The following is a 24079-nucleotide window of genomic DNA, read 5'->3' as shown; positions in this document are numbered from 1 at the left end:
AAATTGAGAAAATCTTCTTTAAAGTTCTCCATTTATGTTCACGATTTGCCACAAATGTACACAATATCTTCATGGAACATGATCTTTACTTAATATCCTAATGATTTTTGGCATAAAAGAAAGATCGATCATTTTGACCCATACAATGTATTGTTTAGCCTGGTAATACCAGACTCTGCTACTTCACTTTGCTTCGTAGAGAGAGTCTGGAATAGCATAATAGAGAAGTGTTTTCTCTCTCGCGGGGGGGCGCTTGTCTGAAGTTTAAAATCATTGGTTACCCGTAAGCCAATCACATAACGTTTGGTTATGGCGTGTGTTATGCGCATGCTCAGCCGCATCTAACTTCCACTGTAAACACATGTATGATGCGAAAACAAAACCATCGAGCGAAATACCGGAGTGAACATGGCTGTGAACGACTTTTGCAGATTATGTGAAGTAAATCTACGCAAGTACACATCCACCACGGTACAATCAGCGTCTACGTCACGGCTCTCATCCCGCCCTCTGTTCGTTGATTGGCCGGCTGTTTTCAGGCCGGTGGAAAACTGAAAGATACGCTGCTATCTCAGACTGACTACAGGAGCGAAATGAAATTAGCGGAAGTAGGAAGTCTGACGTAGTCAGGCTATGTATTGTTGGCTATTGCCACAAATATACCAATGTGACATGTGACTGGTTTTGTGATCCAGGGTCACATAATATAATATAATATAATATAATATAATATAATATAATATAATATAATATAATATAATATAATATAATATAATATAATATAATATAATATAATTTTCCTTGTCAAGCTTAAAGCATGAAAGTGGCACTGCACTTTTTCTAAAGCATTGACATATATGTGACAAAAATTGCCACAGTACGTGGTCATGTGAGTAGTTAAGAGCACAATGTATCCTGTCATTGGACAAACTGCACCACAACAAACCCAGTGCACATGCACCAACAGCTGCACCACAGCTCCAACAGGACTCCACACCTGTTCATATCCAGAGATGTTGAGTTTTGTTCATTTCTTTTTTTTTTTAACGAAACACCACTTGACTCTGTTAAGATGGGAGACCTCACTGCTGTTAGCATGATTGTATGTGATTAGCTGTTCAGGCAGTCCCTTACAAAGGCAGAATGTGCTCCTCTTAGCTTCAGAGAAAAAGAGAGAGAAAGAGATGAGGAACACAGGCAGAAGTACCTGGAGCATAATTAAATATTAAGTCGGCTCTTTGATTTATGCAGAGCCAGAAGTCAGAGATTACCCTGTGCTCTCAATGTACAGCTGATCCAAATCCCAGCACTGGGGGACTGCGGGATGGGCAACACAGGAGTTTGATATTCTAATCCTGTCTTAAAAGAACAGACGTTCAGATGAAGGACTTTGCGGAGAGGAACAAGTACTCACAGTTACAGCATAGAAGAAAATGGAGATCTACCTTGATCAAAGGAGGTAGAAAACCAAATGATCTGTCTAGTCTTGTCTAGAGTCAGTGAGTGGAGTTGTAAACTCAGCTTAGACAGGGCCGATCATTTCGAAAATCTAGTACTTTTGCCTTGCTTTTTCACATGATGTAGTATTCAGTGATGACAAGCTACTTTAAAACTGTAGCTCTCCAAACTAAAATCTACTTACAATTTAAAATACAGTGAGCATCCCTTTTGAAAACATTAGCTACAAGTGTACAAAAAAATGGACTATTCCTAGAAGATAAGATGATTTTGACATATTTGGCACATAAATCAGGTTTTCCCAAACTGTGATTTGTAAAAGAACTGCAAGGGGTTCATGAGTTGATGAAAAGCTAATAATTAATTAAATCCTAAAAATGTAAATACAATAAAAAAAAAAAAAAAAAAAAAAAAAAAAAACACATTTCCCCTCCTTTATTTTAATGATTTAACTGCATGTCATGTGACCATTAACCAATATCAGATAATCGTCGAACATGTTTATGTGTTGTTAAATTATTGAAATATTAAATGGGGTACTTCCGGTAAATGTTGTAGATCAAAGGGCTTTGACTTTACAGATATAGATATATATATTAGATGGCAGAATTGTATGAAATAAGTAAATGCTGCACAGGGTCTAAAGTGCAAGGACTCAGACTCATTTAAATGAATGGTCTAAACAAAATAATTCACTAAAATGATTCAGTATTACACATGAATCTGTGGATCGCTGTTTTGTAACAAACTGATTCATAAGAGAGCTTGATTGAGAAAGACGACGTATGTCGCAGATGTATTCACATTCATCGCTTTTCTGCTAATTTTCGCAGTCAAAAATGGGTCATTTCAATTGGAATATGTGCGATCAGGAATTTTGAGGGTGACAGATTTCCCTATCCAGATTCTGCAACAGGTTCAAGTTTGTCAAACAAATTTGACGCGATGACCAACAGAAAGCTCAAATTTCTCTAGTCTTTCTCTACCTTCAATGTGCTTGTTCTGACGTCATAATTTGTATATTCATTTTGCAGTGTATTTTCATAAACCGTGAACTGGGGGCGTTTTGAATTTTTTTAAATAACAGTATGGCATAGTACATTGAATCTTTTTTCAAAAGACTAATAAAAATGATGATTTTCCATGATATGCATACTACCACCTTGAGATCATTATTGTTTAAATAACAAATTCAACTGAACAGCAGGATTTCAGAAATGGAGTTCAATGTCTCTATAAATGTTGGTGGAGTAACTTCCCCCCACTTGACTCTTGCCTCTCTCTTGCAGTCACATACAGTATGACCACATGCTAATGGAGCTCCAGGCCAAGGACGGAGGTCTTTGATGGATCACGGCTGTCTGTGTGTGATGGGTGCACGTAAAACCCACTGTATCTTCTCCGCGCGGGCATAAATCTGCCGCAGGTAAAACCGTTTCCATATATAGCCCAGGTTCAGTGTGCTCTCGATTCCTGAGAACATTACGTCAAAGCTGAGTCACCTTTAAGACATTGAACACCTGAATTCAAACCTCTGGAAACCTGACCTCATGCATGCTTAATGTCATTTTAAAAGTAGGACGTGCTCATGGATCAAAAGCCTTTGTTGGTCCTGGAACAACATTCTTATCAACCAACCAGTGCTCTATGATATTAAGAGTAAGGTAAGAGACTGCAACAGCATTGTTCCCAGTCCAACATGCCCTCAAACCTTGTGCACTTTTGGTGACGCAATGCTGCATAGACTGTTGGGAGAAAGACCGCACTAGTACAGGCTTGGCAAAGGGTGGAATTGACAAATAGCATATCCTATGGTCTTGTGAACCAACTGTGGTTGACAGCAATGTTGTTGCAGGACCGACCTAATCACATTTTGCCTGTCCTGAAAGCTTCTTGTGTAACCTTTTTCCACTCACTGCAATTTCTTCCATCACACTTTCTTCAACACCCTCGTCTGAACCCTAACCCATCCACCTGATAGCACTTTCCCATCTAGCAGTTTTGTTTCTGAGAAAAAAAAAGAAAAATTCACTTTCACAATGCTATGGCTAAATTCAGAATTGAATACTAACATAATGCTCTTCGCCATAGCTTAATATGGCAGAAGTAGCACGCTAATATAAGCCGATGTTTTTTTCTTAGAAATACATCTGAAAAAAAAAAAATGGGTTCGTCTTATACTTGGGGTCTAGAATTTTACATGTCAATAATACACCCACAACAATAAGTGGTGCCAAATATGTGTAAAACGAGTGTGTCAAGAAATACGGTGTGTCAGAGTGTAATGTTAAGATCGCGAGTGCAAAAAGAACAATCTAAGAAAATCTTACCGTCTAACAGCCGCGACTGTCATGTTTGTGTGCCTCGCTGACGGGACCAAACTTCCAACGTACGTGATTTTAAAATGTAAGACGGTACCTAATTTTAAAATAATTTGGTAGGCTACATGGTTTTCACTATGAGATAGCCTAATTAATATTGTTATATAATTCAGATGAGCTACAGGTTAGTTTTAAGCTATGCCCAAAACATTTTTTGAAATGTGAATGTACATTTTACCAGTATTTACCATAGTTTCAATACAAAAATTTAAATATGAAAAATTTCATTTTTGGAAATTTGGTCTTTGGCCAGATTTGGTCTTTAAAAAGCCTTTTTCCAAAAGGTACATCTTGAAAAAGGGGGGTCATCTTATAATCAGGATCGTCTTATATTCGGAACAATACGGGATGAAGGTTCACTCGTATTACTATCAATGGGAGAAACTGCAGCACGCAATATATCACAATCAATCCTGCCTTCTAAATAACACAGCCAATCGCCAATCGGTAAAGTCATTTCGTCACTGCTGATGCCGAAAGAAGCTGCGGTTCCCATAGAAACAGTTAGTGTCTTGAGACACTCTTTGGACTACACATACACATTGGCTGGACAAACCTGAAATATACACTATTTAATGCTATTTGAGGAGAAGAAACAATATTTATGGGAGTGTTCATGTTGCTGATTTGAAATATGTTATTTAAATGTGCATTCATTTCATTGTTGATATTTCAGTATTTACTTATTCAAGTAGATAGTAGTTGATCTTGCATCCCCAAAATAGCTGCCTGGAGGCACTGCAAATATGGCTGATGAGTGAACTGACATTTCCTGATGTCAAAGTGACTTTGATACAATGTCATTAAAAAAAAAAAAAAAAAAGATTAGTTGAAACTAGAGGAATTTCAGGGAATTAGAAGTGGAGAAACTCTCACTAAGACCGTGGGAAGTTAATGCAGCAAAAGTACAGCAAGTGAAACTTACTGACACTTGAAGCCTGTGAAGCGGGAGATGATGTAAGCGTGGCCCCGGGCTGTGCCGGGGAGGCGGGGCTAATGACAGAGGAGAGAGACACGTGTGAAAGACAAGAGTGCTTGTGACAGACCGAAGCTGACACACTGCCAGTGGGTCTGATGTCACATCACGCAGACATTTTTAAGACACATAAATGTGTGTGTGTTTGTGTGTGTGATATTTCTGTAGAGTCCAAAAATCTCACCACACTAAAATGGCACAGGATACAAACACATTTACATGAATAATTAATCCAAAGTGAAAATTACCACATAAAAAAAAAAGATTCGGATGAAAACAGATACATGTAAACAAATATATTATATTATATAATTAAAAAGTTTGGGGTCTATTAATGAAAATAATCCTTTCTATTCAGGATTCAAAGATTCCTGAAAAATATATATCATGGTTTCCACACAAAATTACGGAGCCCCTGAGGGGACCTGTGAAAAAAGAAAAAAAAAAGGACTTTCGCGTGCGCACGAGAAACTTTTCGCGTGCTCACGAGAAAGTTTCGCGTGCTCACACGTGACGTTACAATTTCCGGTTTGGTTATAGTGTCATTACTACAAATGTGGGAAAAGGGATGAGATGAGAGTGTGCTTGGAGCATGCCTCCAGAGATTTGTCTTATTATAGGGAGTTTGCATTTGAGATTGTTTCTGGACTGTGCTTTACTGTAAGAAAAAAAGCATGAATATTACATAAATGAATATCATGTCCCACATCATGAATTGCATAATCAGAGAGTAGCCTGTTTCTTTTCGTTTTGATTGTTTCGTTTAAAGACATTTCAAGCTATCTTCAGATGTATTTCTCATGTATGTGAGGTATACACTGAGTTTAGGTTCATTTATGATGAGATGCGCTCCAGTTCACGAGCAATGCAAGTGACCGCGGCGCGCCTCCATGATTATATTGTCTGCTATATATTTGCTTCTCATTTATTAAATACAGGCAATTGGTTGAAGAAAAATTGATTAAAATTAAGATACAATTTATATAAAACGAAAAATGTATTGAAGTGGTCAAAATCCATTTGCGATCCATTCCATTCTGAATAAACAAACAATGCAGTTTACATGGTTCGTCTTTGTTGCATTATTCATTAAGATAATAGGCCTAATTAATAAATGCACGCACAATTATCCGTGAAATTGATAAATGTTGCAGATGTATTACTATGCACAAACAAATGCCTTTCAACTTATGTGTGCAAAATTCAGAATTAAATGAATGTGCAGCAATTTGTACAAATAGAGAGTCTGTAGGCCTACTATAGGCCTATGTGTTGTAGCCATTAAATAAGCGCATTTAGTTTCATATTTGTTAAAATATTATAATGTATAATTTTTCCATCTATGTTGATTATGAAAAGTGAACAGCACGAGTAAGATAGGATGCGCAATATATGAGACATGGAGTGGGTCAGACATGATTTTGACCACTTCATTAAGTTTTGTAGAAAGACTTTGTATAAATTGTATCTTAATTTTAATAATTTTTTCATCAACCAATTGCCTGTATTTAATAAATGAGAAGCAAATATATAGCAGACAATATAATCATGGAGGCGCGCCGCGGTCACTTGCATTGCTCGTGAACTGGAGCGCATCTCATCATAAATGAACCTAAACTCAGTGTATACCTCACATACATGAGAAATACATCTGAAGATAGCTTGAAATGTCTTTAAACGAAACAATCAAAACGAAAAGAAACAGGCTACTCTCTGATTATGCAATTCATGATGTGGGACATGATATTCATTTATGTAATATTCATGCTTTTTTTCTTACAGTAAAGCACAGTCCACAAACAATCTCAAATGCAAACTCCCTATAATAAGACAAATCTCTGGAGGCATGCTCCAAGCACACTCTCATCTCATCCCTTTTCCCACATTTGTAGTAATGACACTATAACCAAACCGGAAATTGTAAGGCGTGAGCACGCGAAACTTTCTCGTGCGCACGCGAAAGTCCGTATTATTTTATTTTTTTCACAGGTCCCCTCCGTACAAAATATTACACAGCACAATTTTTTTTTTTTACATAATCATAATAATAATAATCATAATAATAATAATAATAATAATAATAATAATAATAATAAGAAGAAGAAGAAATGCTTCTTGAGCAGCAAATCAGCATATCAGAATGATTTCTGAAGGATCATGTGACACTAAAGACTGGAGTAACGATGCTGAAAATACAGCTTTGATCACAGGAATAAACTACATTTTAAAATATAGATTTTTTTTTATTGTAAAAATATTTCACAATATTACTGTTTTGACTATTTCTCATTGAATAAATACAGCCTTGATGAGACATCTTTCACAAACATTATATAATAATAATATAGAATAATTATAATATTAAAAAATAAACTTGGCAACCTCACAGACTAGTAACTGATTAGTAACTAATAAGAAGGCTTCAATGTGGTGCATTTAGCTCTTCCTCTGTAATCAACAAGCAGCCAAGTACACAGACACAGACACACACACAGACAGACACACACACACACACACACACACACACACACACACACACACACACACCCTCTGGATAAAGAAATTAAAATGGCACTGCTAAGCATTCACTCCAGGGAAAATGAAGACCTTGTTTTAATGACCACATTAACCCTAGTCATTAAGTTGATCTGCGGTTAAACACACACAAACACATACACACACCCTTCTGTTTAACCTAAACACTGACAGCTTCTAAACATGACAAATGAGTCCAGTTAATCAAGTCAAAGGATCATGGCAACGATAACACCTCATGCCTGATCCCAAAAACACACACGCACACCAAAGCACTAACATTCATTTGCACTCATTACATCAATAACTGCTTCAGAAACCAAGTAAACAAGGGAATCTGGGACACGGAGAGCTGCCAAATAAAGATTCTCAGTTCAGACTGACAAAGCTGCTGTCCTAAGCCAAACGAACAGTAAACGCTCACAGGGACCGTGACATTTTGTTGCCGTTAGGCTAAGACGGATGGCTAAAATTAAGACACAAATATCCACGGCCATAAGCCATCGGGATGAGGATCTGAACAAAAGGCATTGCGATGCAAAAGGGGTAGAGATCGTTTTCAAAACGCAGGCCCAAATTGCCAGAGAAAGAGACAGATACTGCAGGTCATTTCAATCAAATTTCTTTTGGAAAATATTTTGTTGAGGTCAAATATAATCAATAAGAGCATTTGCAACATTACGCTAGTTTGGACAAGTTTTTCAAACAATGCATCATATAGCAGCTTATTAGACAACACAAATCACTAACAAGCACTTTACAATGTTATAAGTTTCAAAGAGTTTATGTATTAAGCATCATAAACTAACAACAAACTATTTTTTACAGGATCTAATCATTTTGGTTAATGTTAATGATAACACAATTGCTCATGAGGAACGGGCTAAGATTCCTCAGAAACGCTGCCAGAAGCTGGTGTCTGGTTACACATTTCGTTTGCAGCAGGTCATAATAGCAAAAAGAGTGTTTTACTACTGTAAGTAAGCTACTAAAGACGCTTGCCATGAAGGGGATGAATAATATTGACACCGCTGAAGTCTTTAAAAGTTGCATTTTCAACCACTTGTGTTGAGCTGTTTCAATTACTTTTGTTTGATTTGTTCATTGCAAACAGCTGAAAGTCTGTAAATGTTGTCCATAAACCTGCCTTGCAATGGAAGTTCAATAATTTTCGATTACAACTGTATATGAAAAAATTATGCTTTAATGCGGCACTAACCCTAACCCCAAACAGTAGCAGCAGTTTTAAGGGCACCAAGTTCAAATTTCCATCTGGATCATGTTGCTTACTTTTTTTTTTTTGGCTTACTAATATATTGGTCTAGCCTACAGCTATAAAAAAAAACAGAAAATCTATACCTGCATCTTTCCAAAGTTGAGTCTCGCTCTAGCAGTTCACTGGAATAAACTCCAAAGATCCTATGTATAGGAGTGACCTGTTTTGAGTTTAGGTGGGGAGTTGACTGTCAAGGCAATTTGTGAAATAGAGGGAAAAAGTGCAACCTCAACAAAGCAGCAACAAAACACACAGCTCTACAGAATTTCCTTACAGCTACGATGATTTCGGTGTCATTTTAGAATCCCATCAGCAATTAAACCCGTTGAAGGCAAGTAAGAGAGTTATCAAATTCCACTGACAGTAAGTGAATGAGACAAAAAGTCCAACCACTCTCATTCTGTCTGTGATCAAAGTCATTTCCTTAATCAGACAACCGTGCAATAACCGCTTTCCATTGCTCACACATGCACATTCTCCCTCTTTCTATGAGCTTTGACGGCTCCTCTTTGTGAATCTGAGACGACGGCCCCAATTCGGCTTTGATAAAATTCAACAGTACTACCTCATACATCAGGGAGATGAACACCGCCGCAACACAGCAGAAGTAAACAACAACAGCAGAGAAACATACAGCTCAGCAAAACATGCAACAGAACAAACAGATGCGAGACCTGAGACGCAGTGAAGTCACGGTTGCTATGGTGCTGGGCAGGATGGGCCGGTGTGCGAGTTAGGAGATGATTAGTTTGGGATACAGGGGGTAGAAGTGTTATATTAACAGACACACACGCGCACAATCTTGTGGGCATGAACGAGCACACTACAAAAACAGAGAGAAGCAAAAATACCCAGGTACCGACATAAATAAAGACACACGTACACCTGGGGCTTCCAGTTGATAACCAGACTCCGTGGCTCATGATATAAAGCAGCATCCGCTCCTCGGCAGGCAGACACGCGCCGGCAGCGCTCCGTGGCCTGATGCCCACCGCTCAGGGCGCACGGGCCCGGCTCAGCGCTCCCAATCAGGATTTAGGCATCTGAGTATGTGGCCTCCGTTCGAGGACTCCACGCCTCAGTGAAAAGGAGCCAATCCCCTTTCCTTCCCGCAATCTGTTCATTTTAATTACTCCTCCTCCTTCAGGGCATGACTTCTCATTACGACTCCCTTCATTTCCCTTCCCTTTTCAGATCACAATAAAGACACAATTGATTCATTTTGTTGAGGAAAACAAAGCTTTTGCCAACGCTGGAGACCCATTGTAGGGATACGGCCAAGCAATAGTGGAAGCCACAATTGAGGCAATTTTAAAGGGAAGTGAAGTGATAATCTGTGGAATTAAAGGTTAGGACTCCATCCTAAATGTTCAACATGCTCTAAACTAGTCAAACCCGTACACCACGACATGCCAGAAATGGCTCTTTTCAACCATAAGCTTGATATGCTGTTGTTTACCATTGAATAAAGCTAATCAAGGGCTGATTGGAAACCGGAACTATAACGACAATCTTGAGGGGCTCTTTTGCTTTAAACCCCTGAAGACTGAAAGTTGCATTTAATTATTCTATTAAACAATTGGCAGAGTAATCCTCTTAAAGTGAAACCAAACATCTGATAGCGTCTGCTTATATAAATATTCATTTGCATGATTAAAAGTTTAGTGAAAGAATGGATTATGTGATTTGGTGGAAAATGGATTAACAGCATGTATTTTCGTGCTGTGGGTTGAGTGAGATGAGGTGACTTTTCCCTTTATGTCAGAAAACTAACTAAAAAACCACTTTAATGAAAAAAAAAAAATCTTTCATTAATACACTTCCATAAACCACCAATCATTTGTCTATCCATCCATCCATCCATCCATCCATCCATCCTCCCATCCTTTTAGAGATTAATTTCTTTTTTTACACAAATAAAGTCTCATTTCTTCTTTTAAACACTAAGGAAATCTGTTTTAGGAAAGCTCCCACTCTTGTAGGCGGATTCAAAATTGCATTAAAAACTATAATTCAATTATATTCAGCTATATTTATCTGATCTCTTTGACTTTTGTAAACCAAAAGTTTAGCCAGGAAAACCAGAAGGTCATTCTCCTGAGAAAACATTGGACAGAAGAGTTTCACTGTTCTTCTATATTTTCAACTCCTGAATTTACTCAGCTGCTCTGGTACACACAGCCTGACACAAAACACCACATAAAATGGCAGAATGACACGCTCGCATCCCCAAAGCAACATGAGGTGAGGCCAAAGAGCATGGCTAAACAGGCAATCAGTAATCCCTGGACCAAATACATCTCACTCCTTCCCACACACACTCCTAAATGCATGAGAATAGTCAAGCAATTCCTATAAGCACATGCTAACTCGCAAAGGGCTGCGCTGGAAAATGAGATTACATCCACGGTGCCTCACAGAGGAAATGAGCTAATACTGAGTCACAGATGTGGGAACGTAATAATATTTATGTGTGAAGTGTAAATCGTGTTTTGTGCCAGTGTGGGTATATGCATTTTTTCACCTTTCTGTTTGGCCAGCAGGCTTTCAGGACGGCTTGGCTCCTGAAGAACACCAGTAGGTGGATGTCTTGGTCGCTGAGGCTGAATGAATGTTCTAGGATCTGCAGGACCTCAATCCGGGGTCGGACGGGTTTAGCATCGTCGCCACAAAAAGGACGTAACCATGCCAGCATGTCCTCTGATGTCACCATATTCCCACTAAAATAAATGAACGTAAAATAGTCTTAACACTACATAAAATCAGGAAAAAAATAATAATTATGTACACATGCAGTATATTACAGATCATGCATGCACTGAATTAAAACGTCTAGGACAAGTAAGACTGAAAGAAAGTAATACTTTAATTCAGAAAGGATGCATTAAATGGATAGTAAATCAAATAGATAGTTAACGTTTACATTTCAAATAAATGCTGTTCTTTTGTACTTTCTAGTCATTGAAGAATCATGGAAAAATATGAATCACGGTTATCTTAAAAATATTAAGCAGCACAGCTGATTTTAACAAATGTTTATTGAACACCTGATAAAAAGCATAATGAAATTATTTCTGATGGATCATGTGACCCTGAAGACTGGAGTAATGATTTTATTATTCTTTCACAATATTACTGTATTTAATAAATGCAGCTTTGGTAAACAAGAGAATTTGCTTTAAAAACATGGATAGTGTATATTCAAATGTCAATGTAACAGTACATGTAAATATAATTAATACAATTATACTACAATCTGTGTTTACAAGCCAAGCCAGAGTAATTACAAATTGTACAAAAGTACATTTGATTATTGACCTAGAAATAGTGCTCAAATATTAAATCATAAATATTTAAATCTTACACATATTCTTTTTTTTTTTCATTTTATAATGTTACTTTGTTTCACATTTTTTAAAAATGCACAAAATGGCTCAAAAAAATCTGACAGGAGGAGCCATGTTTGAACAATAAAAAGGTGGTATCTGCACATGTGATCGTACATCAATTTAATTATGTTAATTAGGCTCATGAACTTTTCATTTGTCAAAATAATTCTTTACTGGGATCATCACTATTAATAAGTGTAATTATTTACCGAACATTGGTTTCTTGTATCATGTTATTACCACTTGTCATGCCAAACAATCCCATTTAAAGGGTTAGTTCAACCAAAAATGTAAATTATACATAATTCTAGGTGTATCCTAGGTGTATATGACTTTCTTCTTTCAGCCAAACGAATAATTAATATAAAATAAATATCCTGGATCTTCCAAGCTTTATAATGGGAGTGAATGGTACAATAGGCGTTGAAGACCAAAAAAAGCGCACCCATCCATCATAAAAATAATCCATACGGCTCCAGGGGGCTAATAAAGGCCTTCTGAAGCAAGAGACCTCTGACCCGACGCATGACGTAGGATGTAGATGCCTTTCGCGGTTCAAATAAATAGAGCTGGGCAACAAACTCAAGCTCATCTTCTCTTATATCCAAATCCTCCGACATTTCTCTTTAAAAATTCTCGCTTTAGACTTCTAATTCGTGACCGGTGTTTTGCTTTGCTCTATCCTCTGCGCTTCCGTGTTCGGACATCATGCGTCGGGTCAGAGGTCACTCTTTCGCCAGAACTAGACTCGCGTATGCCCGTTTCCGGAAGCCAGTGATTATAGCTTATAAAGTTATAAATATGGACATTTTTTCTAACAAAAACGCATCGCTTTGCTTCAGAAGGCCTTTATTAAACCCCTGGAGCCGTAAGGATTATTTTTATGATGGATGGATGGATGGATGCACTTTTTTTGGGCTTCAAAATCTATGGTTCCCCACAATAAAGCTTGGAAGAGCCAGGATATTTTTTAATATAACTCCCATTGTGTTTGGCTGAAAGAAGAAAGTCATATACACCTAGGATGGCTATACACACATATACACCTAGGATTTTTTTTATATACACACACATATATATACACACACACACACACACACTAAAGAGTGTCCTTAAACAATCTTATACTTTAACTAGCATCTTATCCCTTCCTCTGAGGTCAAATGGACAACACTGCATTTCAATAAGAGTAAATGGGATGGGAACATTGCAAAAAAGGATACACCTACCCGCTTTGTACATTAGTGTGCACTGCTGCAACAATTCCTTCCAGTACCTTCAAGGGGTCTGCATAATCTTTCAAGGCGTCCTTGTCACCACTGAAACACAGACACACACAGACATACACACAGACACAGACACACAGCTTGAGTTTTGATTCAATGTCTTGAGGCTTTTAAGTGGCTCTATGGCTGCAAATGTTGTGTGTATGTGTGTGTGTGTGTGTGTGCATTGAGGAAGGGATTTTCACAGTGAGCAATCTTAATGCTCTTCTGCTGATGTTCTGGCTGCAGGGCTCCTCCCTTCTCTTCTGGCCTCGTCTGTCTCCCTCCATTAAAGGTGTTTGTGTTATGCTTTCACGCATGAGGCTGCACCACCTAATTATGTTTCTATTAATAATTGCTTTGTATTTTTATGCCAACATTCTCTTATTTCACTCCTACTGCTGCAGAAAACACTTTGTCAGTCTGGCGTTAAATAATCTTTGGCCTCTAGAGACATCTTCAGAGGTGTCCTCTTCTCCATGATGTCAACAAAAGCTCAGTTTTGCGGTTTCCTGTTAGACCTTACCATATCTCTTTGGTTAAGAGATATCACAAGTCAATAAAACATGAGCGATGCTTCGGCGGGGATGACAATTTTCATCGTGTTGCTTTCAAAACATTCATGTTTCAACATCCTCTGTATAATATCTATTATTTACTTCAGCTGTATTCCCACAACTGTTTTAAATCTCACTCAGTGGATGTGCTGTATAAAACAATAAGTGATTTATTTTCTTCAGACTTTAATCAGCAGAACGCTAGTCGGGACACATTTTTCAGCTCTGCCCTCGCTGTAATCTGCACAGTAGCATCATTAAAATGTTCATGTAATGTTAAATTCAAAGAATTGCTCTGACATCCCTCTGGTACTCTGGTTCTAAGAAGTTTAAAGGGTTTATTTTTAATCCCCACATGAATTAACTATATTTTAATCGTCTAAAATATTACATTCTGATTGGAATACTAATATAATAATCATACAAAGATTACAAAGTTGTCAATGACTTTTCTATGACAATATTACTTAAAATATTCCAAGGTTTGGGGTCAGTAAGATTTTTTCTTAAAGAAATTAATAGTCTTTTGAACAATTTAATACACCCTTGCTGATAATTAATCCATTTCAAATAAATTAGAATTTCTATTCTATTCTATCCTCAAAAAAATGTATCACGGTTTTTCCACAAATATATTATGCAGAACAACTCTTTTCAACATTTATAATAATAATAATAATAATAATAAACATTTTCTGAGCACCAAATCATCATATTAGAATGATTTCTGAAAGATCATGTGACACTGAAGACTAGACTAATGGCAGCTGAAAATTCAGCTTGACCATCACAAATTACATTAGAAAATATGTTCAAATAGAAAACGGTAATGTAACATTTTAATAATATTTCATAACATTACTTTTTTTGACTGCATTTTTGATCAAATAAATGCAGCCATAGTGAGCATAAAATACATAATTCAAAAATATTTTAAAAAATCTTACCACGCCCAAACTTTTGAACTGTAGTGTATACAAGCCACATAATCTTGAAACAGATTTAAACATTAATAAACCAGATATCAACCGCAAGCCAAGATTTAGAAGAAGCATTTAAATATTTCAGCATCCCTTCAGTATTTCAGAATTTTAGCATCATCAATTTTATGATGCAAGGAGCAAAATCTTAAACCCTTGCTTTAAACTTCACTGCGCCACTGAACGCGACTACACAGTCAATACACCGATGTCCTTCAATGAAGGAACACTGTGATGCGAAAGGATTATTTATACATGAAACGAAACCGTAATCTTTCACTTCGCAGATATAAGCATCAATCATGAGCAGCTTGGTAGACCACAGATTCACACATCCTTTCAAAGATAATGTCCATGTCGTTAAAAACAGGGCACAAGAAAGCCGAGTACATCAGAGAATACAGTTTGATGAAATAAACTTTACAAAATAGTTTGACAATTCCCTGCACCCAAATCATTTCATTGTTAACGATTCATTTGCCCACCTCTACAAACCAGTAATTAGCAGCAGAAGACAGGAACACGCTTTCATTTTAAGCAATTACCTAGAATATGAATCACTCCAGGAGAGAAGAGGGGGAGGCTGCATCTGAATAAAAGCAACTGTAATCAATCTTAATTTTTCTGACCATCATTTTCTCTGATTCAAGGGACCTTCACTAATCCTGCTTGATTACAGATTGAGCTGAAACGTCTGATCAACACAGACTCTCAAAGCAGAATGACTAATAAGGAGGTGCAGAATGACGATTCCAACTCTCTGATGGTCTTAGAGATTTAAAAAAAAAAAACTTTCAAAAGTATTTGGAATTGTAAAGGTCTATTCACAGCACATACAAAAATGAAAACAAGAAACAAATCACTAAAAAAAAAAAAGTAGGGATGTGTTGATAAAATTCTGTTTGATTCTGATAAGATATTTTTTATGGCATATCTGACAATCAGGCACGTGCACAGGTAAGGCTCAACCCTTACACTCTTTTTGCCCTTACACTCTGAAGTGCCCTTTTTTTTTTGGTGGTCGTGGTGTTTTTTTTTTTTCAATAAATCAATGACCTGTTTGTACTGTACTGTATTTTTTTTTTTTCTAAACTGTTTTAATTATTCTTATTTCTTTTTATTATTTTAAATTCTTCTATGTAAAGCACTTTGAATTGCCATTGTGTATGAAATGTGCTATATAAATAAACTTGCCTTGCCTTTACGTCTATCTTTCTGTTTTACAAATATTTAGCCAATGAAAGTTCTTAAAAAGAGCTTGTGTAAATCTTGTTTGATCCTCAAACTGTCAGTAAGCGTGATAACTCCGCCCCCTCTATCTGATAACTCCACCCCCTCTATCTGATAACTCCACCCCCTCTATCTGATAACTCCACCCCTATATCTGATAACTCCACCCCCTCTATCTGATAACTCCGCCCCCTCTATCTGATAACTCCGCCACTCTATCTGATAACTCCGCCACTCTATCCGATAACTCCACCCCTCTATCTGATAACTCCACCCCTCTCTCGGATAACTCCACCCCTCTATCGGATAACTCCGCCCCCTTTATCTGATAACCCCGCCCCCTCTATATGATAACTCCGCCCCCTCTATATTGGCTGAATGAACTGAAGGTCCGCAGCAGCCGCACAGCAGACAGCAGCTGATTCTGGATGAAGTTTTGCAAGGGTAAACAAAGATCTTGTTGTTTGAATAGGCCTAAGTACTAAACACTATGTCTATAAATGCTCATATTTTATTTATTTGATGTCTGACTGAGACATGTTGGACCTGAGAGAGAGGTCTAGCATTTGCCATCTAGTCATAGCCAATACATTGCCTACACTAAAATAGCCTGTGCATACAGTAGCATTTCATCTTTTATAAAATGAGATTTTGGCCAAATGTATTTTACAACAGGAAAATGTGAGTGTCCATATAGCTACAAGAAGTAACCTGTTGATGAAAATGTAATGTGATGCCGCCGGCGCTGTTTTAATGACGGACAAAATGCACATTTGCACACATTGGCTGGTCAAAAACCCCGTAACTGCATTTGAGTTTGACTTTTGTAAAATGTTAACAATATATTGATAAGTAATACAACAACATAGCCTATGATTTGTTTTTACCATCGGAAAATCATAAGCACGGGTGTGCCCCCGGCGCTGTTTCGCACTGGAACTTACACAAAGCGACTGAGTCGTCACCTAGGTAACCTATATTTCTAAGAAATTTCATATGATTGCTGATACACTTAATTTATTAACATTTAATCATGGTATGTAATACTATTCAATTATGGTTAATTCAAGGCTGTTAATATACACATATTCGCTATCTAGCTAATTTTTTTATCTATAGTATTCTATACTCTCCGCTTGTCTTCACATGTATAAATGTAGTAAAACGTTTTAGGGGCTTTAGGAAGCTAAAGAAGGCCTGACACCCTGTATATCCTTATTATTATTATGGTTGCTATTAATAGTGAATAAATCTAAAGCTTTTGAGACAATTATTTTGTGTTATTGATTTTGTTATGAAGATGTGACCATTTCTTCCTTTTATGTAGGCTTACTAAATAATCTTAATATAATAATAAAAAATAAAAAAAATTAAAAGGGGGGGGGGGGGGGGGGGGGGTTGCCCTTTTTCAGTTTCAACACATGCCTTTCAAAAGGTCTGTGCATGGCCCTGCTGACAATATTAAACTTTCAGATGACATCTAAAAATAAAAATAAAACAGTTTTGAATGTTCCAAGTGAATTTAGGCACCACAACATTATAATTTACAATATAAAAAAAATGGATATTCATATAAAAATTTGTCAAAAAAAATTACATTTAACAGTGTTATTAAAATATTCGTTTTAAATAGCTAGATCATCTGTTTTTAAAAGATTCACTTTAAGTGAGCTTTAGATTATGCAAAAGTAATGTAAATCAACAAGCATGATACGTTGGGGTGATTGGTTATATAAATTTACACACACACACACACACACACACACAAACACACACACACACACACACACACACACACACACACACACACACACACACACACACACACACACACACACACACACACACACACACACACACACCAAACAATCAGTTCTCGTAACCAATGTGTGGGATGCAGGAGAAATGGCCAGGAATAAAGATCTGAGCGACTTTAATAAGGGCCAAATTGTTATGGCAAGCCGTCTGGGTCAGAGTATCTCTGAGAAGGGTTGCTCCAGGTTGGCAGCAATGAGAATTCATTAACAGTGGTCCGAGGAGGGACAAACCACAAACCATTGACAAGGTGTTGGGCGCCCAAGGCTCAGCGATGCACGAGGGGCAGCAAAGGCTATCCCATCTGGTCCGAGTCAACAGTGTGGCACAAGTCACACAACATTTTAATGACAGTTATGGGAGGAATGTGTAAACACACAGTGCATCGGGACTGGACCTTGGAGCAGAGGAAGAAGGTTACCTGGTCCCATTAGTCCCATTCTCTTTTACATCACGTGGACAGCCGTATACGTGTGCGCCATTTACCTCGGGAAGTGATGGCAACAGGATCGACAAGCCAATTGACACGTACCACCCACCTAAATATTGTTGCAGACCAGGTACACCCCTGCAAGACAATTGTGTTTCCTGGTGGAATTGGCCTATTTCAGCAGGATAATGCACTCTGCCACAATGCACACATTGTTCAGGAATGGTTTGAGGAACACGATGAAGAGACCAAGGTGTTACCCTCGCTTCCAAATTCCCCAAATCTTAATTCAATTGAGCATTTGTGGGATGTGCTGGACCAACAAGTTCCACGGTGGCACGCAGAGGACCAACATCATATTAGTCAGGTGGTCATAATGTTTTGGCTTATCAGTTTACATTTTGGTCATCCACCCATTCACCAATATGGTACTGATTCATTAAGTATCCCTGATTAAAGTTTTTTCTTTTTCACAACACAGGAATCTAAACAGGAATCCTTTGAACAGTTTTTGGCTGTATGTCTGCAAGGTTCAATACCTGAAACTTGCTGAATGGGACAATCTACCACCAAGGCAAATTATTAAATCACAGTAACAGTCTTTCCAGACTTTTTTGGGATCTTAAATGTTGGTTTGAAACCTTAAACAAATAGGTTCACAATATCCTGCCTTTTATAAGTAAGGGTGAAAAATAAGAGATAGGTTCAGAAATCTACACTGGCTCTACCCTACTCTCTGAACTGATAGCATTACTAAGGATAGTGTTTTTAAGAACCAGCCAGCAGGGAAGGTGGTGACCTCCAAAATGCAGGAGATAAAAGGTAAGAAAAAGAGCGAAAGTGAGCTTTAAAGGAGAGAGATGAGAGTCCAGGGCAGAGGCCAACGTTGTGTTTAACTCAATCAAGCAAGAACACATTCAGTCTGACACAGGTTAATAGAGGGATCGGCCATAAAGACACAGACGGAGAGAAGGAGAAAGAGAGAAAGAGAAGGCATTACGAGAAACGAGCGAGGGGATAAAACAGACAGGGAGAAAATGAGGGTGATATTAAGAAAACAACATCGGTGGAGAGAAATGGGCAGAAGTGCAGATCGCTGTACCTGAGAGCAGTTACGATCAGCTCCACTGCGTCCTGGACGATGCTTTTCGGCGATAGGTCACTCGTCCCCACGGCGACTGCGAGCAGCTGCTCGATTCTTTCGATGGGCTGTCCGTCCATGGCCATTGTGACAGCCAGTTGGCGAACCTTAGATCGCTCAGACCTAGACAGGTCATAAATGCTACTGTACTTCCGCAAGCTCTCCTAAAACAAGAGAAGAATACAAAGACATAAACACTCATCCTCTCTATGTTTCTTTTGAGACATCTAGCAAAATACACCTGAAGACAAGTATGAAACCGAACAATTTGTTTGTTCACTGAGAATCATGAGGAACAAGCTTGTCACACACACACACATGCTTCAAAACCAGGGGAGCCTTTTCAGGTGTCATAAGCACAGTTCTGGCACAAAGGCTATAATTATGCTTCCCAGCTTCCTATGCATACACTCCCATTTAATGTGGCATCAGTGCATTGTTAGTTTCTTTAAAAAAAAAAGTAATTTTATTCAGCAAGGATTCATTAAATAGATCAGAAGTTGCCGTAAAGACATTTCTAATGTTACAAAAGACTTCTATTTTTTTTTTTTTTATAAATGCTGTACTTTTGAATTCTTTATTCATCAAAAAATCCTGAAAAAAAGTATCATGGGTTACACAATTTTTTTCTCAACATTAATAATAGTAAAAGATATGTGAACCAAATCAGCATATTAGAATGACTTCTGAAGGATCGTGTGAAATGTTGAAGAGTAATTTTATTTATATTGTTTTTTTAATGAAGGGAAAGATCTATTAGTTTTTAAAGCTACACTGTGTAATTTTTAAAGTTGATTCTTAGCAAAAAACACTTTGTTCTTTCAAAATGATGTGCTCATTAATTTGTAATTACTTCTTCCAACTAATCAAGTATTCTCGTAAGCGTAGAATCTGCCATTTAGAATACATACGAGCGAGTCGCTCGAATGGCGGCAGCCATGTTGCGCCTCCATCTTGAAAATACATTAGCCAAAGAGGGACATACCTGGAAATTCAAGCTTCGCCTTTCGCGTTTTACACTCAGTGGCACCGTGACGAATGCGAGGGGGAGATTACTCGCGACTGCCGGCAGATTTGAAATAATACGGCCACCGTAGGAGTTAAAACACCCTCGGAACGGGAGGGAAAGTAATATTCAGTCATAAACAATTTCACCGCTAGATGGGAGAAAATCCTACACAGTGTAGCTTTAATGCTGTTAAGTTTAATGTTTGACTCTATAAGCAATGACTGCACTAATGCCAGTGACAAGCAATATCGTATTTGTTCATTCAATTTACAAGCTAAATAAGTTTCATTTAGCATTTGTTATGCTAGCTGTGGATTTTAACTGAAATAGATTTTTATTAGAAACTGTTTTTTTTTTTTTTTGTTTTTTTTTTATGTATTAGATTTTTTTTTAAACTGCAGTCCATAATTTTTGGCACTCTAGCGGTTAATGAACAGAACTTGTAGCCGGAGCTACTCTATTTTTGTCTATGACGAGTCACACAGGTACTGGGCTACTCCACAGCGGTGGCGACCCGACCGGTCTAAAATAGTCCGAATATAAACACTTACTATAGGTGTAGCGTAGTTATTCAGGATAAGACAAAAACACGGTTTGGAAAATGGATTCATGATGCACTCGCTTACTATATACATTTTGTACATTGTGAACACAAAAAAGTTACAGACTGCAGCTTTAAAAAGATTTTTCTTTTTTTTTTGAGTAATCAACTTACAAATCTGTGTTGATGCCATAATGTTCCGCCAACTCAATGTAGTTTCTTATTAAAAGTGTAATTTCTTTGTTCAGCTAACACATTGTTTTTTTTACTGTATTGCAAATTATTCATTAATGGATGTTTTAATAAAAAAGGGCACCAAATATAATCATTTAGTGAAGTGACAGGCTGATGTATGTAGGACTTCTCTAAACATTTAGTCTGCTCATACACGCACCTGTAAGCTCATGTTCATCTCCCTCCACTTTTAATGCCCACATCTCAAAATCTAATCAATAATCGATGAATAAAACCAAGTTCTGCCCTGCAGTTTTTCTTTTCTTTACTTTACTGTCTATACTTATGTTTCATTGTGAGTTTAAGTTAGTAACTCTCCTAACACGAGCAGGTTGCAGGCAGCAAGGCAACTCCAACAGAGAATTAAACTGCAGTTTCCAAGATCGCGCAAATCCCTACGGGAGCATGTTGTGCGACACGGTGAAGGTGTGCCGGTAATGAGATACGGCAGTATCTGCTCGATAAGTGTGCGCTGTAAAAATGAATCCATATATTTCCATATACAAATGGCTCAATGTGCGCATTAAAGAAACCACAGGCTGACATGAACTGTCTGCTACTATCCTGCAGTCAGGACACCAGCTACACACCTGCCAATCAATCACAGACACTGTTCACAGGTCAGGAAAGGGAGAAATTGTGGAGGAGGAGGAAACAAGCAAGTAGCTTGGATACTTGCATAACATTTAAGGCTCTGTTTAGAGTTAGCATCTGTCTTGGATGATAAAATGACAAGAGGACAGTACATTTTTGTGAATTTGAAGATTACCTCTTGACTTGTCTTGAGCGACACAGTGAAGGAGTGGCTCAGAGTCTCTAGATGAGCGAGAGACTGCTGCACGTGAGTGAGGGCGGCGTCAAAGTTGGAGGCGGAGTTTTCACTTCTGTCATCATTACCCTTTTTCTTACTCTTGTCGCTAATGCCTTTCAGAGCCTTCTGTGCACGCTTGGTGATCTCCAGCCTGGCCTCTACAGAGAGCTGAACGCATACAGAAATCACACACAAAACAAACACAACAATCAATATGTTTAAAAGAATAAGCATTTTTCAATATTCAATGTTTTTCAATATCAACCAAATATGATGATTCCCTAACAAGGAAGCCCCTCCTAAAATATAAATCCTTTATATCTTCGTATACATTAGGATATATGAAAATAATATTAATTAACAACAAATAATATATACATAATTCAAATGTTTGGGGTCAATATGTTTTTTTTTTTTCATGAAGTCATGAAGGCTGCATTAATTTGATAGAAAATACAATAAAATAGTAATACTGAAATATTTTTACAATTTGAAATAACTGTTTTAAAAAAAATTATATAGATTTTAACATTAATTTATTCCTGTGATGGCAAAGCTGAATTTTCAGCATCATTACTACTATCATTACAAACAAACATAAGAATAGTGACCGAAATTAAATTCTATCAGTAGTAGTCACCCCATAGAGTGGAAGTTACCCAAAATGTCCTCACGGTCACCGTGGTTTTGCCAAGTAAGACATGTTCCTAGATCAACATATTTTATTGATCCTGGAATAACATTCCTGTCCCAAAATTACCCTATCCCTAACCCTAAACCTAACCCTACCCATAACTTTTCCCTAAAATCAGAGGGAAATAACAGGTGAATAACACTGATGTCGAAGCACCTCACCCTGGTTCTAAGCCTAAACTTGACATAAACTGTAAACTTGTCCCTCAAATCTGATTGGTTGATTGGAAAGTTGTTCCAGGATCAACAAAGATGTTGATCCAGGAACATGTGGTACTTGGTGAAATCACGTTCACCATGTCCTCACATCCTGAAATGGTGAAATGTGCTCAAGCTTTTCTGCTTGAACTAATGCTCAGTCAGCAAAGGGCCATTCTTCTCCAGCACATCTACTATTATAATCCACAATAGTAATGATGTCGCATGATTCAGTCTCATCCCATTTCTCATCTAGTTTAATCTCAGTGAGAACACTCCACATGCCTGGGTTCATCTTATACTGTTTACCTCCAACACTCCCCTCCCACGCTCATCTGCTATCACTTACACAAGCGTACATAAACTGTATTTACTCACGGTTCGCGCATAATCTACAGCAGAGGCATGGCAGATGTCATTGGCTGCTTCTCCCTGTGGCATTCTTGAGTACCAAATCAATGCCACTCTTACCTTAATGGTGGGAGTGGGTGTTTGTTTATGGGAATGAGAGTTTGTAACTTGCTTTCAACAAACTCTAATCATTACATTATATCAACATAACAATCATTGCAATAACATCATTTGAACACCCCAGGGGCCAACGAGCATTAGCGATTAGCCTTTTGATTACAGAGGCTCATTTAGGATGTTTGCCACAGGGCCGAGTGTGTATGTGACTTTTTTTTTGCATGCACGTGTGTATGCTCGACTTGCAGGGCAGAATAAATAGAAATCGAAGCCTTCTATAAAAGTATGGAAGAGATGAAAGGTGCTAAAACATCGCACATCACTTAGTGTACATGAACATGTCCATAGAAGTCAGTGATCGCACCACAGAGTTATGGCATATACATGTGCATGTGTTGATTTTAATGATTCTTTTTAATTGCAGCAGGCTTTAAACATGTCAGGATGACCACCGTGCTTCGCTAGGAATCTATGAGAGCATTTGCACTGGATAAAGTATCTGACTTGATCTGCTCTGTGGGCAGCAGGGCTTTTCTTCATGTACTGTAAAGTATTTTGTTCCATCTAAAATCCAGGCTTGTCTATATTATCATGGAGGACTGGGAATCAATGTATTAAAAATCACATTTCATACTTAATTGATGGTTTAAAAATGCAGTTAAATGTACCAGTATATATATGGTATATATATA

General features: G+C 37.7%; 1 protein-coding gene across 2 annotated transcripts in view; it reads right to left on the bottom strand.

Moving 5' to 3' along the window:
* Nucleotides 1-24079, bottom strand: part of nbas (NBAS subunit of NRZ tethering complex) — a 194546-nt gene that overhangs the window by 43150 nt on the left and 127317 nt on the right. For both annotated transcript variants that reach the window (XM_079887640.1, XM_079887641.1), the window contains exons 45-48: nucleotides 21987-22196; nucleotides 19395-19597; nucleotides 13245-13334; nucleotides 11151-11346 (exon numbers count right to left, since the gene is read on the bottom strand). In XM_079887640.1, coding sequence (XP_079743766.1) covers nucleotides 11151-11346; nucleotides 13245-13334; nucleotides 19395-19597; nucleotides 21987-22196 — 699 coding nt within the window. The remainder of the gene's footprint in view (nucleotides 1-11150; nucleotides 11347-13244; nucleotides 13335-19394; nucleotides 19598-21986; nucleotides 22197-24079) is intronic.

This window comes from Squalius cephalus (genome assembly GCF_949319135.1).
Source record: "Squalius cephalus genome assembly, chromosome: 12".
Classification (NCBI taxonomy): domain Eukaryota; kingdom Metazoa; phylum Chordata; class Actinopteri; order Cypriniformes; family Leuciscidae; genus Squalius; species Squalius cephalus.
Note: the sequence above shows the minus strand (reverse complement) of the source record. Positions and strands in the feature narration are given on the sequence as shown.